This window comes from Quercus robur, chromosome 9 (assembly GCF_932294415.1).
Source record: "Quercus robur chromosome 9, dhQueRobu3.1, whole genome shotgun sequence".
Taxonomy (NCBI): domain Eukaryota; kingdom Viridiplantae; phylum Streptophyta; class Magnoliopsida; order Fagales; family Fagaceae; genus Quercus; species Quercus robur.
This window is the reverse complement of record NC_065542.1, coordinates 21,458,546-21,484,691: the sequence shown is the minus strand read 5'-3', so window position 1 is coordinate 21,484,691 and position 26,146 is coordinate 21,458,546. Positions and strand designations below refer to the sequence as shown.

General features: G+C 34.2%; 2 protein-coding genes across 3 annotated transcripts in view; both read right to left on the bottom strand.

Annotated features, from left to right (window-relative positions):
• Positions 1–8,374: 8,374 nt before the first annotated feature.
• Positions 8,375–10,042, bottom strand: LOC126699473 (cytochrome P450 89A2-like). The gene has a single exon (XM_050397313.1). The coding sequence runs from the start codon at positions 10,014–10,016 to the stop codon at positions 8,484–8,486; it is 1,533 nt and encodes a 510-aa protein (XP_050253270.1). The 5' UTR covers positions 10,017–10,042; the 3' UTR covers positions 8,375–8,483.
• A 6,888-nt stretch (positions 10,043–16,930) lies between these two features.
• LOC126699472 (cytochrome P450 89A2-like) overlaps positions 16,931–26,146 on the bottom strand; it is a 93,820-nt gene continuing 84,604 nt past the window's right edge. The window contains exons 2-3 of one of the 2 annotated variants that reach the window (XM_050397311.1): positions 17,066–17,136; positions 16,931–17,022 (exon numbers count right to left, since the gene is read on the bottom strand). In XM_050397311.1, the coding sequence (XP_050253268.1) occupies positions 17,016–17,022; positions 17,066–17,136 (78 nt within the window). In that variant the 3' untranslated portion in view covers positions 16,931–17,015. Of the gene's footprint in view, positions 17,023–17,065; positions 18,673–26,146 lie in introns of those variants that run through there. The other variant, XM_050397312.1, reaches the window with a different exon arrangement.

Sequence of the window (26,146 nt, the reverse complement as noted above, 5' to 3'; positions counted from 1 at the left end):
TATCATAATAATCACATCAAATATAAGTAGTAGCACAACCTCAAAGAGTAGTAGTGCAACACTACAAAATAGTTAAAATGGTGCTTGAGAAGCACTATACAAATATACATAATGGATGTTGGACCAAAATATACAACTGGTACAGTACACAACTACATATTTTTCACAAAAAATGAATAAGACTAATAGTGTGTTCATTCAATGCTTGTGTTGTCATATGTGCATCTAGTAAACAAAAATAAAACAGAGCGCAACAACAAAGCATCAGGCCAGCAACCAGCAACAGTCCAAGCACCCAAACACTCCTAATTTGGCCCTCTCCATGATTAAGTCAGCATCCACAAAAAATTTCTGCAATCAGCCAGCCAACAATTCCAAGTCATCATATACAAAAAACTCCATCCCTACAATGTCAATCCCCAAAAAATAATGATAAGTAAAAAGTAGAAAGCAATACTTGACAATTAACACCATTACAAATAGCAGCCAACAAACATAAGAAAATTACATAAAATTTTTAATTTACCTCAGATAGCTTAGTCCAAAAAACAACCCCACCTCCCAAATCAGTCTAGAACAGAAACTGCACCCACAGTGGGTTTTGGTGCAAGCTCTAAAAGGGGGAAAAAAGACAAAACAAATTGTATATAAATAATAACTCACAAATAAATAACAAAAAAAATACAAGAGAATTTATAAATAACAAAAGCAGAAAAAAATTAAAAAAGAACATAAACACATTACCCGATTCAAGTTCATGGTTTTCCACTTCATCCATTGCCTCTCGCAGGTTAATTGGTTCAGTTGAGTGCTTGGTCCTCAACCAATTTTGTGTACAAATTAAAGCTTCAACAGTATTGGGAGACAATGAGCTACGGAAAGGATCCAAGACACGACCTCCTGTGCTAAATGCAGATTCTGATGCAACAGTAGAGACAGGAATTGCCAAAACATCACGGGCAACTTGAGAAAGGATCCTATATCTTGAAGAATTCACCCTCCACCAATCAAGAATATCAAAGCCTACTGTATCTGGATCAACACTAGCTTCTAACAAATATCTTTCCAATTCAGATTTGCATTCTACACTATCCTCATCTGCTAAGTGCTGTTTGTAAATGTTATTGTACCTCTTCATCCTCTCTTCTGCACTACCAAAACCACTTAGCATAGAGGACATGACAGCAACATCACCACTATCAAACTCACAAGTCCCATTAGCACTAGCACCACATGGGGTCCCCATTGCTCCACTATAATGCTTGTACAATCTATTCAAAACTTCCCTAACTCTCAATCCTAACTCGTCTGCCTTCTCCTTGTCATACCATTGCTTAAACCAAAACCTCACATATTTCAATTTATATCTAGGATCAACCACAACAGCCACAAACAACATCAGATTTATCCTATCAACACTACCCCAATACTTATCATACTTCAATTTCATTCTTTGTGCCATACCCTTTAACAAAGGATCACCCCTACCATTACACAAATGATTTAACTGGTCTTGAAGACTAACAAGCTCATGGAAATACACATTAGTAGTCACAAACAAGGAACCAGAAAATCTTAAAGTCGCCTCATAGAACATACCAAGAAACTTTGTAAAAAGTCTTACATTTTCCCAATCTAAAAACCGAGGGGGACCATTAGATGGATCCTCAAAATAACGAAGGAAATGCCCATCATCTTCCTCCATCCTTTCAAATGCAGCCACAAATTTTAGTGCACTTTCTAACATCAAGTAAGTTGAATTCCACCTAGTAGACACATCAAGGCACAACAAACTTTTGCTTTGAATTTTTTCTTTTTCAACACATGCCTTAAACTTCTCAAATCTATTAGGAGAGGATTTCACATACCTCACTACATTACGAACCTTAACAATTGACTCATTCAGATCCTTTAGCCCATCTTGCACAATTAAATTCAAAATATGGGCACAACAACGCATATGAAGGAACTCACAACCCAAGAGGCTACCCACCCTATCTTTTGTTTTTCTCCTAAGATATTCTATGGCCACATCATTTGAACTTGCATTATCAACAGTAATTGTAAAAATATGATCAATCCCCCATTGATGCAAACAAGACTCAACTACCCTACCAATGGTCTCACCCTTATGATCAGGTACTAAGCAAAAATTCAAAATCTTTTTATGATAAACCCAATCAACATCAATATAATGAGCAGTCAAACAGAGGTAATTAAGGTTTTGGATTGAAGTCCAAGTATCAGTTGTCAAACACACCCTTTGACCATCCATTAAAACCTTTCTCAAACTCTCCTTCTCCCTAATATAAAGTCTAAGACAATCCCTTGCAACAGTAACCCGAGAGGGAACTTCAAACCTAGGCTCTACCTCTGCCATAAAATCAATGAACCCACTATGCTCAACAAACCTAAAAGGCAGTTCATCAACAATTATCATCCTAGCTAAGGCCATCCTTAGTCTCTCCACACTAAACTTCCTTAACACAAGCTCATTACAACCCTCTCCCTCCCCTTTTTTTTTACTTTGGTAACTCAAAGTGGTTTGACCTTTATCACGCCTATAGGGATACTTCTTACAACTAAATTTTATATGAGACCACATGGCAGAGGTTCCATTTCTTTTTGGGTGACAATTATAATTCTTTTTACAATAGTTGCACTGGGACTTAGGGAAAAGGGGGTCACATCCCTCTATTTTAGAAAAATGGTCCCATATCTTAGAAGGATCTTTACCACCATTAATAGTAGCTTGTTGAGTTTCTGTTTGTGTTTGAGGGGGTGCAACACCTGATGGTGGAACGGGAGATTGTGTATTTGGTTGATTAGCCTCAGCACATGAACTAGGAGCAGGCTCAGTAGAGGGGGTGGAAGAAGAAGCACAAGTAGCCATGATCTAATTACAAAAATATAAATAACAATCACATACATAGTAATTAAGGAATCAACAACAAATAAATTATACAAGCAACCTTTAACTTAAACACACAGTCATCCACTAATTTCAATAAAATATTAGTAAACAAAAACTATACAAGCAGCTTTCTCAGTGCTAAAATCACAACAAGACAATCAACTAAAATCACAACATATTAGCATGATATAATAAACTAAAATCACAACAGTATAATCAATCAATAGGATGATCAATAAATAAATTTACAATCTTTGATCCCTAGAAACAAAATCAAGCAACAAACAACATGAGTGAACCTTAAAAATAAATATTATATATATTTAAAACTAAAATCACAACAGTATGATTAATCAAAAATAAATTTACAGTCTCTGAACCCTAGAAACAAAACCAAACAGAAAACAACATGAATGAACCTTTTAAAAAAAAAAAAACACACTAAAACTAAAAGCAAAATCAAACACAAACATGAAAGTTTGACACAACATGGTGAGCTGAAAACAAAATAAAAAATAATCCTTAAAAGAAAATCAAACAAAAAAGAAAAAAGAAAATAAAAAATTGTGAATTCAAAACAAATATTAATAGTATGAGAAAATACCCAGAACTATTTAAGCCTTCGAGATTTATTCCTTTCCTAGGCTGAAGCTGAATCTTTTAAATTACCCCTGATATTACAAGAAAATAACCAAAAAAAAAAAAATTAGAATCAACAAGAAACATTAGTGAGCATAAAATAAAACTAAAACAAAGTAGGGGTTAGGGTTACCAAACAGAACTACATAGTGGCAGAGCCACGGTGGAGAACAGAGATGAAAAGAAGATTGACTGTCTTAGCCTCTTAGGTATTAGAAATTTCGTGAGACCTTGAGAGGAAGGTCTTTCTTTGTGAGAGAGTGAGACTGAGAATTAGAGATGAGTCTTGAGAGTGAGACTGAGAGCTTGTGTTCTTAAATAGGGAAAGGTTAGGTCGGAGCCTAAGATTGAGTATTTGAGAGGGAATAACTACTGTTTGTTCGGCGGGATTAGGGTATGGAAAAAAAATTACGTGGCTGAGTGCAAAAGAGAAGAGAAAAATGGTTGGTGGGAGCCTGAAAATCTGAGATTGAGAGGGAAATACTATTAATTGTTCGGCGGGATTAGGGTTTGGAAGAAACATTATGATTATGTGGCTGATTGAGAGCAAAAAAAGAAGAGAAAAATGGTTAGGTGAGAGTTGAGATTGAGAGGGAAAAACTAATGTTTGTTCGGCGGGATTAGGGCTCGGAAGAGAAATGAAGGTAGCCATAAGCTATCTAACTGATGAGTAATGATTGACTGAGTTCCTGAGTCTGAGAGGCGAGAGTTTGAGACTTGAGAGAAGCAGAGTGAGAGTCTAAAGAAAAGAGAGGAAAAATGAGAGCAGCTGAGTAAAGAAGAAAAGACTTGTATGGCTGAGATCAAAAGAGAAAGAAAAAAAATCTTGCACGGACTGACTCAATCAGTGACAGGCATGCTTTTTTTATTTTTTATTTTAATTTTTTAATATATATTTTTTTTTCAAAAAACGCAAGTGGCATGGCTGTGTCAAACTAACCCATTCGGCCACAACATTCTTTTTATTTTTTTAATATATATTTTTTCAAACAATGCAAGTGGGAGACACTGAGTAACTTGGATAAGACCACTCAAAGACTCAGAGGACCGTTCCTCCTGACACACACAAAGCCTCACACTCTCACATGTTAACAGTTAACCTTTTCTTTTATTTAAAAATTTCTTTTGATAAGGAGTGAGTCAGTGAGACAGTGACGCATTGACGCCTGGACATTGGACAACCTCCGTTTTTTTTTTTTTTTTTTTTTAAATTCTGACACTAAAACGACGCCGTTTTGAACCTGATAGTAAAATTTTAAAATGGTTCCAAAACGGCGTCATTTTAAATCAGATTTAAAAAAAAATAAAAAAATAAATGCAACGGCGTCGTTCTAATTTAAAATTTAAGTGATTCCTTCTTCTTCCTTTGCTTCTCTCTGTTTCACGCTAAAACTGCAAGTCTGCAACTGCAACCGGTACTCTCTCTCTCTCTGTGTCTCCCTCTCAACTGATGAATGATTATATATTATATATGTTTAACTTAAATATATATATATATATATATATATCGGTTCGGTTCGGTTTCTCTTCGGTTTGCAGATCTTGCTGCCGACCACCGCACCGGCCGACTTCGGTAACGGAAAAAGCCTACCGATCATCGCGCTGGGAACCTTCGGTGGAGCTATCAACGGTCGGATCGGCGCGGTTTCGGACGGTTTTGTCGGCGCCGGTGAATTCTTGAACAGGCCTAGTAGCTAATGACGTTTGTGTCAGTGGTTCCTCGTCCGTTTGCTTCATCACCGGAGAGCGCTGAACATACTTTGTTTTGCTGTTCACTTTTTTCCTGCTAACAACCATCCATTCACCATAATCTTCCTGGGATTTTTCCGTTTCCTTCATCCCATCTTCCCCTTGGGTTCTTTGCGTCTCCGTTTGCTCCTCATTCCGCTCCGTACTCTGCTCCTTAGGTTGCTTTCTAACTATAAACGAGCATGCTTCTACTTTATGCCCGATCCTACCACACGAAAAACAGAGGGCATTTATACCTTCATACAGCACACACTGTTCAATCTTGCCAAGATAAATTTTCCTTACCAATGGCTTATCCAAATTTACTTGAATACATAGCCTAGCAAACCTTCCCTGTTCCTTATTAGCTGTGTGATAATCGATCCTAAGAACTGGGCCAATGGCTCTCCCAATTTTCTTAAGAGCATTAGGCTCATAAAACTCCATGGGTAACTCTGGTAATCTTATCCAAATAGCTACTGATGAGAGGGTTGCTATGGAAGCTTTGAACCCTGGCTCCCATTACCTGATGGCAAGAAAATGCTGGCCAATGAACCAAGGACCACCTATAAGTATAGAGTCCACATCCTCCACTAATTCAAATTTTACAAGATAATAATCATAACCCAAGTCTATGCAATCCATGCCACCACTCGGGTTCCACATTTTTCGCACCCTCTCAACAAGGAAGGAAAAAGCCATTCTCTTCCCAAAAGTTTTGATGATAAGAGCTTTTTGCCATGGAACTCTCATACGTATCTTCTCTTCCTTGGAAAAACCAATTCTAATGTTGCCATCCTGCTTGTTTCCTCTTCAATCATTATCAGATTCCAAGTCCTCTTGCATTGAACAATCAAAACCAAATGCTTTTGCAAAGGCTCCAGGAATTGCCCCCACCAATTTATCCTTATAGCTCTCCACTTTGTTTCCTTTTCCAATCTCATTCATTTCATGGGCACGATGGCTATCCTTGAACTTCTTGGTACTGCGAGCAAGGGTATCCTCTTCCTCATCCGAACGCTTCAGTCTTTCTCTCTCCATCTCCCGAGGTGCCAAAATGTTGTCCATGAAGTGATTTGAACTAACTTTGTCCTTTACAACTTGACAAGTTACTTGATTAGAAGAACTTCCAGTGGTCTTAACATATAGAAATATTGATAAATTTTTTCTTGCATTTGTTTTATTTATTTTGACTAAACATTGGGTATATATTGAACCAACACAAGAATTAAAAACAGCCTATATGGCCTTGACCTTGAAGACTCCACATGTAAGGCAAACTGACCATGAGACTTGTTCAAAATAGCCCATCTGCCCTCAAACTCACAACTACTCAAGCTTAACTGTCTTGAACGGATTGCTTGGGCTTCTTCAACTTAGGGGCACAGCTGGGAACTAGCTTAGTTTAAGACAAACTGCTTCAGCTGAGATTGACCAGAACTTTCACAAGATCAAACGAAGAGGTTGAGTTGAAGACCTCAGCTAGGAGGTTGACTTGATTCACTTGAAGACCTCAGCTAGGAAAGAATGATTATAGGACCACAACTTTTTTTGTTTACAACTAATTATTCCCCTTCACTCCCAGTTTGCAACATCACATTTGTGGCAAAGTTGTGGTACTAGATTTTCTTGCTAGAAAATCCCAGGTACCAACTAGTTCTCAACTAGTGGAAAACCATGCATCTCTAAAGTCTGAAGTCACATTTTGCGGCCTTTTGAGAGAAGGAAGTGATGCCTTCTTTAAATTTCTTTTTCTTTTTTTTTTGAGAAACTAAATTTCTTTTTCAATATACAACTTTGCCATTAAGAAAGCAAAGTATATTGAAAAGAATTATTGTCCTGTGCTAACTTCTGGAATGTATAGACCATTAACCATAGCAAGCTGATTAATTAATTTATTTTAAATTTTAAAAAGGAAGAATACAACTACATCACTCTAAACTGGCACATCTTTTGAAAACAACTATAGAAAAAAACAGGCACGTTCTTCTACACTTGATCTTACAGGCACGTTCTTCTGACCACACTTGACGGTGACTTGAAAAATAAAAACTAAGCATGCTTAACCAATTTACCACACCATTTCCTTTGCGAAGAAGAAAGTAAATGTGGATAATAGTTAGGGGTTTTTTGGTACCTGATTTTAAATAACAGTCAACAATAATATTTTTAACACGTATTTTTATAATATTTAAACATGTATTTTTAGGGTTTGTTTGGATTGAATTTATTGTTACTGAAACTGAAAACTAAAAACACTGTAGTAAAATAATTTTTAAATGTGTGAATAGTGTCGTGAGACTCATTTTTAATATTTTTTAATGCATGAATAGTATTGCTACAGTGATGAACAGTGATTTTTTCCCCTGCATAGTGAACCCATGTGATGTTACTGTTCACGCACAGGGGAAAAAAAAAATCTGAAAAAACGCAGACGCCTACCTCAAACGCTCACTAACAATATTGAAAACTGAACAATAATACTTAAACACTACTACCAAATAAGCCCTTAAACACTTGAGAGTATTGCTCTTTGCCTCCCTCTTCTCACATGAGAGGTAGGCCCTATTGTGGACGGTGTGGCGCCACCCCCATGTGTGAGGAAAGAGCAATATTTCCGAAATATTTAATTATTTTCGTGGTATACGTAAGTTTACACAACACTCATTTTACTCTTAGCCAAATAAAAAAATGACCAATACATAGTCTACTCTTCAAAATGAAGAGTTTTAAATGACTAATAACGACTCCCCTTAAACAATAACACCAAATTATAAAGACTAATTATAGTATCACACTTTCACACACACTTTAGGTTCGTTTGAGATTTGTTTATAATGCTGAAAGTACTGTAGATAAAGGTAAAAGTTAGCTAAAATAGTATAATGAGACTCATGAATAGTACTCAAAAGTGCAGTAAGACTTATAAATAATAGTAAAAATAAACTAAATAATAAAATAAGTTGACAAAAATAATTTTTACCAAATGGATGATTTTGTCACAATTATTTTACCTAACAAGTTTTAATTGGTTGTATGACATCATCACATAGATTCACTAATTTTATCCCAAAACTTTAGTACGTGCATGTATGTAAAATAATTATTCAATTATGGAAAATACTAAAGGGGGAAGTAAAAAAATCACACGCAGTACAAGTGCTGTCTTTATTTCCAAGTAACACTAGCATAGGAAAATCATTCAAAGCCTTGGAGATAGGTGGGCCTTGAGTGGATTCTTCATCACCATAGTGAACTCCGACTTCTCTGACAAATCAACCTCATCACCATCAACGGCTTTCCACTCAAAATTCAAAACCAGATTGGCCACAAAATACTCCAAATGAAGTATTGCTAAACCAGAAGCAGGACAGATCCTCCTCCCCGCACCAAATGGCATCATCTTAATCTCTCTGCTTCCAGTTATATCAAACGCTTCTCCTCCACCATCATCACCACTCAAGAATCTCTCAGGCTTAAACTCCATAGGATCTTCCCAAACCCTCGAGTCCCACCCCATTTCTGCCACCATGAAATTCAAAATAGCATTCTTTGGTATTAAATACCCATCCAAAACCACATCCTCAGTCACTGCATGTGGTACCACAAGATGGGCTGGTGGGTGTCTCCTTAAACCCTCCAAAACCACTGCTTTCAAATAAGGAATCTTATTCAAATCCTCTTCTTTCACTTCCTTTTCTCCATCACCAACAACCCCTTTAATCTCCACTAAAAGCCTCTCTTGGATTTGTGGGTATTTCACCATATTCGCCATAATCCACTCCAATGCTGTTGACGTAGTATCCGTACCCGCGTCTAGAAACTCTGAACACAAATTAGCCATTTCCTTATCTTCAAGCTTCCTCTTTTCCTCTGGCAACTCCAAATCCAACAACGTGTCCACATACGACACAACAAACTCATCGTCATTTTCTTTGTCTTCTTTCATCTTACTCTGTCTTTCTTGCTTCACTTTCCTTCTTGCTTTAATCAAAGGAATTAACACATCATCTTGGTTTCTCCGAAGTTGAAACAACTCTTCCCAACGCTTACGAAATAAAATCCTTCCAATTCTGGGGAAAAAATTGAGTATAGCAAACCGACGAGAGCTCAAAAGCAAGCGACGCTGAACCTCTTCGATTTTCTTAATCTGGGTTTCACCGAGTTTGTCTCCAAAACACATAAGAACCAACAAACAAAACATGGAGTATTGGAAATGGTCTTTAACAACCGATTCAGTGTTGGGACGAAGGCGATTGAGGAGAATATCCAAGACCCACTTGCGCGCGTGAGAGTAAGATTTCATGCGCGAAGGGTGGAGAATCTCTGAAGTGAGATTGCGACGAAAGAGTCGCCATGTGGGACCATAAGAAGCAGAGTTGATCTTGTGTTTGTTACTAGATACGATCACGGCTGTAGGTGGAGGAGCTGGGCGGTCAGCGAAAACTGCACTGTTTTGAATAAGAGCTTTGTGTGCGAGAGAGCAGTTGGCAACGAAGATAGCTGGGCTGAAGCCTATGTAAATGGTGATGATGGGTCCGTACTTGGCATGGAGTTTGCGGAGGGTGAGTTCCAATTCGAAGACGGGTTTGCGGAGCCATAGGAATTTGCTGAGTATTGGGATGTGTAAGGGTCCTGGAGGTAGCTTACCATGATTTTCAGAGACTTTGAAAAGGAGGGATTTAAGGAGGGCTGAGATACAGAGAGAGACGACGATGAGGAACCAGACTTCCATGTTTTGATTGAATGGGAGGTAAAAATCAGCCTTAGTCCTTATATTTATATAAGTGGAAGAGGACAAAAGAGGAACAAGAAAACCTTATCTTTGACTTTGCTACAAGAAAAACGTCTATTTTGTTAATAAAATTTTTACAAGCTACTTCAATCGAGATTGACCAGAACTGATCAAACTAAGAGGCTGACTGGATGACTTTTAATGATCTCAGCTAGAAAAATCCCAACTAGTGATGGCTTCAACTTTTTTATCTCTTCAAATTAAGTTTGCCAATATAACTTACTTTGTTTCTTTCTGTTTTCCTGTGCTAACTTCTGGAAAGTATAGACCATAACTATAGCAGATTATCTATTCATTTATTTTAAATACAACTAATATAATTACATCACTTTAAACTTGTACACCTTTTGAAAGACAACTAAAGGAAGAAAACAGGCACATCTTTGTGGTAGAAGAGTAGTAGGTGTACTAGTTTTTTTTTTTTTTTTCATCATTTTAGGTGGGATCCAATTTTAAAATAAAAGTTATTAAAAATATGAGAGAAATGCCGACGAATATCCCTTAAGACATTGATTAATAATCCATTTAAAAAAGTTTTTATGAGGAAAGAAAAAAAAGATAATTAATGTTTTGATATTTTTTTCATTTCCTATAAAAAGAGTGTTAAAATTTTTTCTCAATTGATTGTTAACTAATATCCTATAAAGCACTTATTAGTTTGACCCAGAAAATAAAAGCTGCCGTGGGACTGGGAATTGAAGTTTACTTGGTTCAAGTTACCACACAATCCAGTATGTAGAGAAATTGTTTGAGGCCTTTTTAGTACAATTCACTAATATAATTTGACGACTTTTTGGAAGTGGTCAAATTAAGACTTTTTAGTACCATTTACTAATATAATTTGAAGACCTTTTGAAAGTTCAGGGGGAGACTCGACTCCATCCTTCTCGCTCCGCCCTGTTTATAGTGTTTGGATGAGGGTAAAAAAGTAGATGTATAAACAACTTTTTTTTTTTTTTTTGGTTGAGGAGAAAATTAAGAGGATGGAAGAACTAATTTATAAAAATTTACTCTTATGTTCTTCTTATATTATATATAAGAAGCAATTTATTTGTAATAAAATATTACTTATCATTGATTAAAATTAATAAAATAATATTTTATAAAAATTAAAACATTAAACATATGATTTTTTTTCTTTTTTTTTTTGTTATTACATATTTATTACATTTTTTTTTGGGGGGTAAAACAATGGGAAAGAAATAGCACATAGATTGATATTGAACAAACAAACAATGAAAGAAAAAAGAAAAAGAAAATAGAGTAAATGAGAGAGAGAGAGAGAGAGAGAGAGAGAGAGAGAGAGAGTAAAACAAACCAACAAAGAAAGAAAAAGATGAATTAGAACGTTACAGCTCAGGGGCAGAAAAGTAAATGGAATGGTAGTAGCAAAATTGACCAAGTTTTCTCTTTAAGTGTGCGTTTGTTTCAGCTTTTAGAAGCTGAAACGCACATTTTTATAAAAGCTGGAGACAAATGTGCGTTCGGCTCAGCCCAAAACGCAACTTTTTCAACGTTACAACTCAGGGGCAGAAAAGTAAATGGAATGGTAGTAGCAAAATTGACCGAGTTTTCTCTTTAAGTGTGTGTTTGTTTCAGCTTTTAGGAGCTGAAACGCACATTTTTATAAAAGTTGGAGACAAATGTGCGTTCGACTCAGCCCAAAACGCAACTTTTTGGAAAAAGTTGCGTTTTGGGCCAAGGCAAAAAATGCGCTGAGAATGCGCAAATGTTATGGACCGTAGGAGGTCCATAAACCAAAACGCACATGGAAATTTTAACTATCCGTTGGGCTGGATAGTCAATTACGAAAATACCCTGATAAAAAGTCATCAGTTCTCACGGCTGAAGCACTCTCACGCCTCTCATCTCATCTATCTGCTCTCCCTTTGCCCTGAAGCTCACTCTCACGCCTCTCATCTCAAGCATAATCAAAATACAAACTCAAAAACATAATCTTAAAATTAATCAAACCACAACAATAAAAGCAAAAAAATTCTTGCTCTAATAAAATTGATATAATTTAAACAACAAATCTTAAATCAAAACAACAACAACAACAACTACTACAGCAGATCAAGAACCAAAAAAAAAAAATTAGAACAACAATAAATGATCAAGAAAAAAAAAATAGAAGCCGATTTGACAAATCTAAAATCAGAAACAACAACTAATCAAGAACAAGGAAAAAAAAATAGAAGCTGATATGACCCCTGGTTGCATGCACTCCGCAGTGTGGAGGAGGAGGAGCGGTGGCGGTGTGGTGGAGCAAAGACGATTTCTCCTTTCTCTCGATGCGTGTCTGTGTGTGTTTGAAGATAATGACACCAAAAGGCAAGCAAGATTATAGAATCAAGTATCACAGAAAGAGCTAGAGAATTTATGGAATCAAGTAGAAAAAGAAAAAGAAAAAAAAAAAAAAAAAGAGAGCAGAGAATGAGAGAGCTGGAGAAATAAGGAGAAAGGAAGGCTCTGGAATCAAGTGGAATGTAAAGGAAAAAAAGAGATGATGGAATCCTATGGGTATACGTGTGTGGTGGACAAAAAGCAAGAGGAAAAAAAAAAAAAAAAGAGGAAACGTATGGATGAAAGAAAGGCAAAGAATTAGAAATCATTATTTAAAAATATTACCACAATATTTTCACAATAAATTTTAAGTAATTAGCTAATATTGGTGAGTAAAAATATAATTTCAGTGGTGGGTTCAAATTAGAACTTGTAACAACTTTCTATATAAGATTTTGTTATGATTCTTGTGAAAGTATTGCAAAAAATATTGTGGATGTAACACTTTTTGTTGAAAAATATAATTGTTGAGAATGAATAGAAAAAGAAAAAATAAATATTAAAAAAGAATAAATTTGATTAAAAAATAAAGATTAAAAAAGTGGGTAGGCAAAACGTAAATGTCACTATTGATTGTCCAAACAGTACAAAAATTTGCCTAACCTGCTAGAGATGCTCTTATATATACATTGTCATTTTTGGTAATTTATCCCTCAAACTGCCACTTTTATAAGTGCTAGCCAAACACTCAACTTTTTCAAAAAACACTTTTTAACAACTTTTACCAAACACTCAGCTTTTTGAAAATGCATTTTTTTATTATGCACTTTTTGAAAACTCCACTTTTTCATTATGCACTTTTACAAAAAGCTGAACCAAACTCACCCTAAATCAGGAAGAAAGTGCTTGGAACCCACCAAGATCTTTCCAATTTTTCATTTCAACCAAACAACCTAAAAGACCATTTTCTCTCCCCTATTTACTATCTCCTTTGTTTTCACCCCAACCAAATAGATCCTAAAACTACACAAATTTATCTTCTTTCTTCTTCTTCTTCTTATTTTTTTTTTATTTGTTTTAAATTTTAACCCCCTTTTATATCTTATTAAAGTACTTAAGTAAAATAATCCAAAATTTGTATTGGGAAATGAAAATAGGGTAACATTGGGAATTGACCAAATGGATGGATTTTCCTTTTTATAATTTGGTACATAATAATTATTGTATTTTTATAAGTAATTTATATAAAAAAAAAAATTTACTTTTGTTCAGTGCTTTTTTAACATATATTATGAATTATGATTACATTTTTTTTTTCTTAATCACAATGTAGAATCTTACGATCATCAATTTAATTCCCTAACCCCTCTCACTAATCCTAATAACCATGTTGTTACCTACTAAGGTAGAATGTTGGTAATTAAATGGAAGATTAGTGGATAAATGATTTTCTCGTTGTGCAAGTTGAAAGTGATGTAACTAATAGTATTGATAATGAAACTTTCGTGCAACGATTTCAATATATAAAATCTTGTAGAAAGAAATCGTAAAACTTCATATATTAACATGTGTGTTTTCCTATTTGTAATCTTGATGTGTATATATATATATATATATATATATATAGTATTTTATATTAAATATTGTTTAATTTAAGTTTCTTAATCACTATTTTGAAAAAAATAATAATAATGGAGCTGTCACTTTCGACTTTAACAAATTATGAAAAAGATTGTGACATAATTAAATTGTATCCTTGTTGAAGCTTTTGGATAGGGTGAGTATAATATTTTCATAGTTTTACACATGTACTGAGGTAGTCTTTGACTTGTCCCCCAAAATTTTTTTATTATAAAAATATTAGTATATATTATATACGTAGCTACTAATTTTAGCAATTTTGTTTTATAAAATTAAATTTTGCCCTCTTAACAATATCATTTATTCTTTTAAGAATATTGTTATATCCACAAACTTTTCTACAACATTTTTACAAATTGTTGAAGTAGCAAATTCTTATTGATTAACGTCTGGATCCACCACTAACATTACTTATTTACATACCAATAATCATTTATCACTTTAGCAATTTGGAAAAAAAAAAAAAAATCATAGATCTAAAATCTAAAACAAAATATATAAGTCCAAAAAAGTTAGCTCAACAACAAAAATTATCAATTGTGAAGCTTAAAAAAAAAAAAAAAAAGCTCAATAAACCAATTTTACCCAACACAAACAATCCAGCCCCTAAAAAAATTTTAAAACAAAATAATTTTATCCTTACCTAGCAACAGACACACGCATCAAAAAAAAAAAAAAAAAAACCTCTTAACAACTAAGCTAACATAACTAGCAGCAAAGCTATTCCCCTAACTCCAAGTCTTAACTCCATCCTTGTATATACAACAAAAAAATAAAAAAGATAATTGCATAGGTATCAATTTATTAGATATTGCTATAGACTTTATTTCGAAGTCAACAATAAATCTTCGTGCATTATGGAATATAGACTATCAATTGAAGGTATAGTCTTCAGCTACACCAAAAAATGGACCCAACCATTCAAATCCTCTGGGCTTTCAAAGGATACTTCATTGCTCTGGTGAACTCATGTAGCATATACATCTTCTAAGTTCTAACTATACTTTTTACATATAAAAAAAAAAAAAAAAATAGAAATTGTTTCAAATTATGGCGTATAATTACTCTTTTAAGTCATTATCATCAAAAAAGACATGAGTTTAAGCCACAAACTCACTTTACCCTTAGCCAAATAAAAAAGATGACCCAACTTAGACATACCCCACTCATCAAATGAAGAGCTTCAAAGGACTGACAACGATTTCCCCTCAATAGGTAGCTACAGCTAGATCCATTCTTTGGACCAAACCATCACAAGAAATCATCAAAGTTAACTGTGATGCAGCCATAGGTAACAACTGGTCTTATATCGAGATTGTGGCTAAAGTTCGGAGAGGGACACTAATTTTTCCTTTGCTAAACAATCAAAATCCACTATCCCAGTTCGAGTAGAAGCAGAGACGATAAATTGGGTGACTAATCAAGTAGTGAATCATAACATTGATGCTGTTATTATTAAGAGTGATTCCAAGATATGTGTAGACAAGGGCGGAGCCAAGGGGGGGCGAGAGGAGGCAATTGCCCCCCTGGCCTGCACAAAAAACACCTTAACTTATACTTACTACAACATCCTACCTATTTTATCTTTGGGTAAAAAAAGTAGTGCCTATCCAATTAGATAATTGAACATTAATCAAAACTTTATCCCTTAACTGCTAAGGAATTTCACCTAAACAAAAGCTTTCTTCACTCACGCTTCATTAAAAATTTAGCTAATTTAAATGTCATTTTGTTGCTTGCTCTTGAATCAGAGCATAGCTTCTAATTTCTAAATAAACCAAGAGTATTTTCATGCCCTCAGTTCTCCACTAACATGCCTTGCACAAAAACTTCGTGTGTATCATAAGCTATCACTAGAAGATGAAGTATATTATTCAATTACCAGCGACTTTGACGAAGCTTGGACTATGGAGATTTAATAAACTAGGCATAGTGGAGTTATAACTTATAAATGCCCAGGGATGATTTCTAATGGGTTTATTTTTGGTTTGAGTGCTATAGAGTGTAGCCAATATAAAATTATTGGCTTGACACGGAAGCATAGTGTTGCAATATCATGCATGTAACCATGTTGCTAGGATTTTTTTTTTTTTTTTTGATGGGATTGTTGCTAGGAATTTGAAGCTAACTATATAATAAATATTATATTATAGATTTTTGATAAGTAAAAGTTTATTGTTAATAAAATAATTTGAGCATTTTATAAGTCTTCATTAATCAAAATTACATAAAATTACACATCATTTCATTCATAACTCGATTTTTTTTACTTTGAAAATTGATGCTCATGTGAGCAAAAGTCTTTCACTTTCCCTCTTTCTTGTGTGTGTTTGTTTCTCCAACAAAAAAAGTGAGTACAAGCCAAATAGATAAATACAACAAAATGAATATACTCTCTTTTCGTGAAAGTTAAAAATTCAAATTTGTGTCAAATACTATATATTCAGAATGTGCATAATCGTGAATTGTTTATAAATCCACCCCCCCCCCCCCCCAACTTAAATCCTAACTCCGCCAGATGTTCTTACTAAGCCTAGCATTGCAGATCCTTGGAGGGTAACAGTTCTAACTCAAGGTACCTTAAAGCTTTCTTCCTCAACTAGTAAAATTTAGTTTAAGTTGACCCCTAGAGAATCTAATAGAGCTGCTCATGTGTTAGATACTTGGTCTCCTAATAACAATTTCTCTGGTTGTTTTGTATTGGGTGCTTCTCCCTCTGTTTTTTGCAAATGTTATTGAGCAGAAGGCCTAGAATTTCCTTTTGTATTATGTTTGTGCTTTATTATAGTCTTTTCTCTGTTGATTATCAAATCAAAAAAAAAATCCCCTCAATAATAACACCAAAATAATAAATAAATAAATTATCATTTCTGCAATTCAACTATTTCGTTTGATGTACTAGTCACCAAACTAGTACTTATATAAAATGCCAAAGAAACATTTATAGTGAAAATTTATTAAATACAGCTGTAGACTTTATTATCATAGTCATGGTCTCGTAGACCTAACCATTCAAAACCTTGGATTCAGCGAAAAAAAAAAAAAAAAAAACCATTCAAAACCTTGGAGATAAGTGGGCCTTGAGAGGATTCTTCATCACCATGGTGAACTCATGCTTCTCTGACAGATCAACCTCATCACCATCAACAGCTTTCCACTCAAAATTCGAAACCAGATTGGCCACAAAATACTCCAAATGAAGTATTGCCAAACCAGAAGCAGGACAGATCCTCCTCCCCGCACCAAATGGCATCATCTTAATCTCTCTGCTTCCAGTTATATCAAACGCTTCTCCTCCACCATCATCACCACTCAAGAATCTCTCAGGCTTAAACTCCATAGGATCTTCCCAAACCCTCGAGTCCCACCCCATTTCTGCCACCATGAAATTCAAAGTAGCATTCTTTGGTATCAAATACCCATCCAAAACCACATCCTCAGTCACTGCATGTGGCAACACAAAATGCCCAGGTGGGTGTCTCCTTAAACCCTCCAAAACCACTGCTTTCAAATAAGGAATCTTATTCAAATCCTCTTCTTTCACTTCCTTTTCTCCATCACCAACAACCCCTTTAATCTCCACTAAAAGCCTCTCTTGGATTTGTGGGTATTTCACCATATTCGCCATAATCCACTCCAATGCTGTTGACGTAGTATCCGTACCCGCGTCTAGAAACTCTGAACACAAATTAACCATTTCCTTATCTTCAAGCTTCCTCTTTTCCTCTGGCAACTCCAAATCCAACAACGTGTCCACATACGACACAACAAACTCATCGTCATTTTCTTTGTCTTCTTTCATTTTACTCTGTCTTTCTTGCTTCACTTTCCTCCTTGCTTTAATCAAAGGAATTAACACATCATCTTGGTTTCTCCGAAGTTGAAACAACTCTTCCCAACGCTTACGAAATAAAATCCTTCCAATTCTGGGGAAAAAATTGAGTATAGCAAACCGACGAGAGCTCAAAAGCAAGCGACGTTCAACCTCTTCGATTTTTCTAATCTGGGTTTCACCGAGTTTGTCTCCAAAACACATAAGAACCAACAAACAAAACATGGAGTATTGGAAATGGTCTTTAACAACGGATTCAGTGTTGGAACGAAGGCGATTGAGGAGAATATCCAAGACCCACTTGCGCGCGTGAGAGTAAGATTTCATGCGCGAAGGGTGGAGAATCTCTGAAGTTAGATTGCGACGAAAGAGTCGCCATGTGGGACCATAAGAAGCAGTGTTGATGTTGTGTTTGTTACTAGATACGATCACGTCTGTAGGTGGAGGAGCTGGGCGGTCAGCGAAAACTGCACTGTTTTGAATAAGAGCTTTGTGAGCGAGAGAACGGTTGGCAACGAAGATAGCTGGGTTGAAGCCTATGTAAATGGTGATGATGGGTCCGTACTTGGCATGGAGCTTGCGGAGGGTGAGTTCCAATTCGATGAAGGGTTTGCGGAGCCATAGGAAGTTGCTGAGTATTGGGATGTGTAAGGGTCCTGGAGGTATCTTACTGTGATTTTCAGAGACTTTGTTGAAAAGGAGGGATTTGAGGAGGGCTGAGATACAGAGAGAGATGATGATGATGAACCAGACTTCCATGTTTGATTGAATAGGAGCTAAAAAGGGACAACCTTATTAGTCCTTATATTTATAAGTGGAACAGGACATAGGGGAGCAAAAAAACCTTATGTTTGACTTTACTACAAGAAAAATATAAATTTTGTTATAAAAAATTTACAAAGCTGCCTCTAGTGAGATTGGCCAGAACTTTCGTAACATTAAACTAGGAGGCTGAGCTGATGATCTCAGCTAGAAAATTCCAACCAGTGGTGTCTTTCAGCTTTCTTTTTCAATATATATTATTTTTGTGTTTGGTGACCTAACAAGTTTACTGTTTTTTTATTTTATTTTAAATATAAGTGATGTTTATCTCACATCAGTTATATGTGTTAGACTTTCAGTTCTTCTAATCTTAGGTTACTGTTATAAAGATTAAGCCATTTTGTAGTAATACTCTAATGTATTATAAGTCTATAATAAGTATGCTGTTTAAAAAAAAAAACTATCTTTCTTTAAGATTGATTATTTATTTATTTATTTTAAATACAACTAATATAATTACATCACTTTAAACTTGTACATCTTTTGAAAGACAATTACAAAGAAAACAGGCACATATCTACTGGACCATACTTGATAGTTGTTAGGGACTTAAAAATAAAAAGTTCAAATATGAACCGGACCTCCTTCTCAAAAAAAAAAAATGAACCGGACAATTTCCTTCTCGAAGAAGAACTCAACAAACTCACTTTACTCTTAATTTAAAAAAAAAAAAGACCAAATTGTTGGTTATAAAAAGTTTACAAAGCTGCCTCAGGTGAGACTGGCCAGAACTTTCGTAAGATTAAACTAGGAGGCTGAGCTGATGATCTCAGCTAGAAAATTCCAACTAGTGGTGTCTTTCAGCTTTCTTCTTCAATATATATTATTTTTTGTGTTTGTGTGATGTAACAAGTTTACTGTTTAATTTATTTAATTTATTTTTTTAAATATAAATGATGTTTATCCCACATCAGTTGTGTGTGTTAGACTTTCAGTTCTTATAACTTCAGGTTACTACTATAAAGATTAGGCCATTTTGTAGTAATACTCTAGTTATGTAGTGTATTATAAGTCTATTTAATAAGTATACTGTTTTCTTAAAAATATATATATATATATATCTTTCTTTAAGACTGATTACTTATTCATTTATTTTAAATACAACTAATATAATTACATCACTTTAAATTTGTACATCTTTTGAAAGACAATTACAGAAGAAAACAGGCACATATCTACCGGACCATACTTGATAGTTGTTAGGGACTTAAAAATAAAAAGTTAGCATTCTTAGCTAGCCAAATATGAACCGGACCTCCTTCTCAAAAAAAAAGAAAAAAAAAGAAAGAGCCGGACCATTTCCTTCTCAAAGAAGAACTCAACAAACTCACTTTACTCTTAATATAATAAAAAAAAATGACCAAATTGTTTGTTATAAAAAGTTTACAAAGCTGCCTCAGGTGAGATTGGCCAGAACTTTCGAAGATTAAACTAGGAGGCTGAGCTGATGATCTCAGCTAGAAAATTCCAACTAGTGGTGTCTTTCAGCTTTCTTTTTCAATATATATTATTTTTGTGTTTGCATGATCTAACAAGTTTACTGTTTCTTTATTTTGTTTTTTTATTATTTATTTTAAATATAAAGGATATTTATCTCACATTAGTTTTGTGTGTTAAATTTTTAGTTCTTATAATCTCAGGTTACAACTATAAAGATTAGGCCATTTTGTAGTAATATTCTAGTTATATAATGTATTATAAGTCTATTTAATAAGTATACTGTTTTCTTAAAAAAAAAAAAAAAACTATCTTCCTTTAAGACTGATTATTTATTCATTTATTTTAAATACAACTAATATAATTACATCACTTTAAACTTGTACATCTTTTGAAAGACAATTACAGAAGAAAACAGGCACGTATCTACCGGACCATACTTGATAGTTGTTAGGGACTTAAAAAAAAAAGTTAGCATTCTTAGCTAGCCAAATATGAACCGGACCTCCTTCTCAAAAAAAAAAGAAAAAAAAGAAAAAAAAAGAAAGAGCCGGACCATTTCCTTCTCAAAGAAGAACTCAACAAACTCACTTTACTCTTAATATAATAAAAAAAAAATGACCAAATTGTTTGTTATAAAAAGTTTACAAAGCTGCCTCAGGTGAGATTGGCCAGAACTTTCGTAAGATTAAACTAGGAGGCTGAGCTGATGATCTCAGCTAGAAAATTCCAACTAGTGGTGTCTTTCAGCTTTCTTTTTCAATATATATTATTTTTGTGTTTGCATGATCTACCAAGTTTATTGTTTTTTTATTTATTTTAAATATAAAGGATATTTATCCCACATCAGTTGTATGTGTTAGACTTTTAGTTCTTATAACCTCATGTTACTGCTATAAAGATTAGGCTATTTTGTAGTAATATTCTAGTTATATAATGTATTATAAGTCTATTTAATAAGTATACTGTTTTCTTAAAAAAAAAAAAAAAACTATCTTCCTTTAAGACTGATTATTTATTCATTTATTTTAAATACAACAAATATAATTACATCACTTTAAACTTGTACATCTTTTGAAAGACAATTACAGAAGAAAACAGGCACGTATCTACCGGACCATACTTGATAGTTGTTAGGGACTTAAAAATAAAAAGTTAGCATTCTTAGCTAGCCAAATATGAACCGGACCTCCTTCTCAAAAAAAAAAAAAAGAAAAAAAAGAAAAAAAAAGAAAGAGCCGGACCATTTCCTTCTCAAAGAAGAACTCAACAAACTCACTTTACTCTTAATATAATAAAAAAAAATGACCAAATTGTTTGTTATAAAAAAGTTTACAAAGCTGCCTCAGGTGAGATTGGCCAGAACTTTCGTAAGATTAAACTAGGAGGCTGAGCTGATGATCTCAGCTAGAAAATTCCAACTAGTGGTGTCTTTCAGCTTTCTTTTTCAATATATATTATTTTTGTGTTTGCATGATCTACCAAGTTTATTGTTTATTTATTTATTTTAAATATAAAGGATATTTATCCCACATCAGTTGTATGTGTTAGACTTTCAGTTCTTATAACCTCATGTTACTGCTATAAAGATTAGGCTATTTTGTAGTAATATTCTAGTTATATAATGTATTATAAGTCTATTTAATAAGTATACTGTTTTCTTAAAAAAAAAAAAAAACTATCTTCCTTTAAGATTGATTATTTATTCATTTATTTTAAATACAACTAATATAATTACATCACTTTAAACTTGTACATCTTTTGAAAGACAATTACAGAAGAAAACAGGCACGTATCTACCGGACCATACTTGATAGTTGTTAGGGACTTAAAAATAAAAAGTTAGCATTCTTAGCTAGCCAAATATGAACCGGACCTCCTTCTCCAAAAAAAAATAAAATAAAAAATAAAGAACCGGGCCATTTCCTTCACGAGGAAGAACTCAACAAACTCACTTTACTCTTAATTTAATAAAAAAATGACCAAATTGTTTGGTTTTTCTATCTTTACCACCTTGGTCCCACTAAAATTTCCCTTATATACAATTTTTTTCATAATTAATTTATAAATTGTTAAGTTGGCTTACCAGTGAGCAGTAGACATAATCTATTTATATTCTATATTTAAATATTATAAGCCTATTTAATAAGTATACTGTTTTCTTAAAAAAAAAAAAAAAAAAACTCTTTCTTTAAGACTGATTATTTATTTATTTATTTTAAATACGACTAATATAATTACATTACTTTAAACTTGTACATCTTTTGAAAGACAATTACAGAAGAAAACAGGCACATATCTACTGAACCATACTTGATAGTTTTTTTTCTTTTTTTTTTTTGATAGGGACTTTAAATATTTCATTAATCAACTCAGTTCAAAAACAATATATCATGGTGAAGAGATGGCTCAATAAAGCAAAGGTTCTCTTCCAACCAAACAATAAAATCAACAACCCCAGTCACATGTTTCGCTAGCTGATGCGCTGGTCTATTACATTGTCTACGTAAGAAGCCACTCAAGACCCTAATACCTGATATCACAGCTGCCACAGAAGAGGGGGGGGGGGGGGGGGTGATGTATTACCACTCAGTGCATTATACGTTATCAAGGAGTTCCCTTCAATGATACAATCCTGGACCCCAATGTCTCTTGCGAACTGAACAGCTGCTTCCACAGCTTTTACCTCAGTTTCCAAAGGCCCCAAAGGTGCATTGATCTTCTTACTCAACGCAGCTATTACCTGACCATGGCAGTCCCGAACTAAGACACCTACACCTGCTGCTTCCTGGGACTTGAAGACCGCTCCATCCACATTAATTATATATCTGTCCGTTGGTGGGGGTGTCCAAAACGTTACTCGAGGCGCTGGTGCTGTGGTTGGTCGCTCAGTTACTGCATGATACTCCTTGAGGTAGCGGGAAGACCACTGCACTATTTCACTGCCCGACTTCTTTTTACCCCCATTCCGCACCTCATCCTATTTCCCCATATTGCCCATGCGATTGTTGCTGCCAACGCCACTTTGGACTCATCATATTGTCCCTCCATAATCATGTGCCACATCAAATCAAAACACGAGCGGACATCAGCTGTATTTATACCAAAATGGATCTTAGTGCAACTCCATACCTCCCTTGCTCTCTGGCAGCTCCAGAATAGATGGCCGGGTGTCTCAGGTACTTCATAACACTCACATACTTGATAGTTGATAGGGACTTAAAAATAAAAAGTTAGCATTCTTAGCTACCCAAATATGAATCGGACCTCCTTCTCAAAAAAAGAAAAAGAAAAAAAAGAACCGGACCATTTCCTTCTTGAAGAATATGAACTCAACAAACTCACTTTACTCTTAATTTAATAAAAAAAATGACCAAATTGTTTGGTTTTTCTATCTTTACCACCTTGGTTCCACTAAAATTTCCCTTCTATACAAATTTTTTCATAATTAGTTTATAAATTGTTAAGTTGGCTTACCAGTGAGCAGTAGACATAATCTATTTATATTCTATATTTAATTACATCTAAAAGTGTATAATTTATTATTGCTATATTTAATTTGAATCCATGTCATTATCATTTTCTTTCCAACTTTTCTTTTATATATACATATGTATATATTTTATATTTACTCATTTAAAGAGAATTAAAAACTCCATTATTTATCGAACAACCTTTCTCCCTTCTTTTTACATTTTCCCAACTTCTTGTTACAATTTCTTCAACATTTCTTCATCTCTTTTATCTTTTCATCTTCCCATTACTCTTTATCTTAATATCTATTCCTCTATTCATTTATATTATTTTATTTTGATTCTTCTTATTCTTATACTCTTATTATAAATTTGTCATTTTCTCTCACATTCTATGCATAGTTTTTCCACACAAAAATATGCATAAAATGGAAGAGAAAATGACAAATTAATAGATTTTTTTTTTTTTCATTTTTGGTGAATTTTTAATTTTTCTTGTATCTCCACTTTAGGTTGATAAATTTTTGTGTTTTTTAGAATTTTACTTTGGGTTGATGTGATTTAGTTTTGTGTTTTAAGTTGTTTTCTTTTTTGTTCTCTTTGATTTTTAAATATTATCCTATTGCATTATAAAGATATTATATAAGAATATAATGTTATCTATTACATACATGACTTGAATAATTTGATATTTATTGCTATATATTTTATTTTTGCTCTTTTTATTGTCATCTTATTTTATTCAACATTTGAATTAAGCCATATTCTCCTATAATTAAATTATTTATATTTTCTCTCTTTTTTTTTTTTAAATTTTAAAAAAATTAAACATATAATATTTTAATTAAATTCAATACATAAAATTGTCCTCATAAGACATTAGAATGCAACAAAGGAAAAATGGAATACAAAACACATGCCAATTTAGAAAAACTAAATTAAAAAAAAAAATTAATGATACAAGAAACTGATTCACTATTATATCAGTGCTTCAAAGCAAGATACTTCCCACGGTCTATCTTTCTTGATGCTGTTGAGTCACCAAATAGCCCTTTTGTTTGGAGAAGCATCATGGCAGCACTACCAATTCTAAAATCCGGCTATTGTTGGAGAGTGGGGAATGGCTCTTCAATTCGAGTTCTTGGGGATAAGTGGATTCCTAATCAGCCAACTAACAAAATCATTCATCCGGCCAATGGTGACATTGATGATTGGTTGGTTTCGGATCAAATTGACCATGATTTACACTCGTGGCAGACTGATGTTGCCATGACCATGTTACATAGGAAGGATGCTGAAGCATTATGCAAAATTTCATTAAGTTGGAGATATGTGTTTGACTCCATCATCTGGCTTCACAATAAAAATGGGATGTTCACTGTCAAATCAGCTTATAAGGTAGCAAGGCAAGTTTTGAAGGGCGAAGATTGGGCTGAAAGCTCCAATGGATGTGCTGGTAAAAATGTTTGGGCTGCATTGTGGAAGCTTAGACTCCCAAACAAGATCAAGGTGTTCGGATGGAGAGCATACCATGATATCCTGCATACATGGTTGAACCTGATCAAGCGACAGATTATTATAGATAATGGATGCCCGATTTGCAGCATATTTCCGGAATCAACCATTCACGCTTTGTGGGAGTGCGCTGCTGCACAAGATGTCTGGGCCAGGAGTATTAAAATATTGCAGAAGGGCAGCTTTGGTCAGGGCGATATACTTCATCTCTTGGAATATCTACTGGACCGGATATCATTGGAGGAGATGGAAATTTCCTGAATAAGCGAGCAGTAGAGTTCCTCGAGGAATATCGACAAGCTCAGGTACACTTAACTACAGGACCGGTTATGCAGACTAGCATGGTGGTATGGAAACCACCTCCAGATTCGGCCTTTAAGTTAAACTTCAATGCAGCCTTTTTTCCGAAGGTGAACGGGTCTGGATTTGGTGCTATAGTATGAAATTATAGGGGAGAAGTAATGGCAGCCATGATTGCCGAAGGGCCAGCAGTGAGCAGCAGTGATGAAGCAGAGATGTTAGCGTGTAGAAAAGCTATTGAATTTACTATTGAGGCTGGCTTTTCTAAGGTTGTTATTGAAGGGGACAACGTTAATGTCATACAAGCCATTTCATTGCCATCAGCCAACCTGTCTCTGTTAGGAAACGTGGTGGATGATATTCGACATTTAATCCGGGGTTTACATTGGGTGAGTATTTGCTGCACAAGGAGAGGTGGAAATAAAATTGCTCTTGTGCTAGCACAACATGCTAGAAATATTGTAGATGATATGTATTGGATGAATGATTCTCCTCTACCAGCCTTAGATGCCTTGTATCAGGATGCTATTCTTTTATGCATGAATGAATTTTCTGTTTTCAAAAAAAAAAAAAAAAACTTGAGAGGAGAAATTTTGAATTATATATAAATAAATAAATAAATAAAAATGCATATTTAATGCAATATAATTATCATCAAACTTAGGAAAACAATATATATATATATATATATATATATAGAGAGAGAGAGAGAGAGAGAGAGAGAGAGAGAGAGAGAGATTTATGGTAAAGAAAAAAGAAACAAT

What these genes read in the sequence shown, in the direction of transcription:
- LOC126699473 (XM_050397313.1), bottom strand. Translation starts at nt 10,016, where the DNA reads ATGGAAGTCTGGTTCCTCATCGTCGTCTCTCTCTGTATCTCAGCCCTC.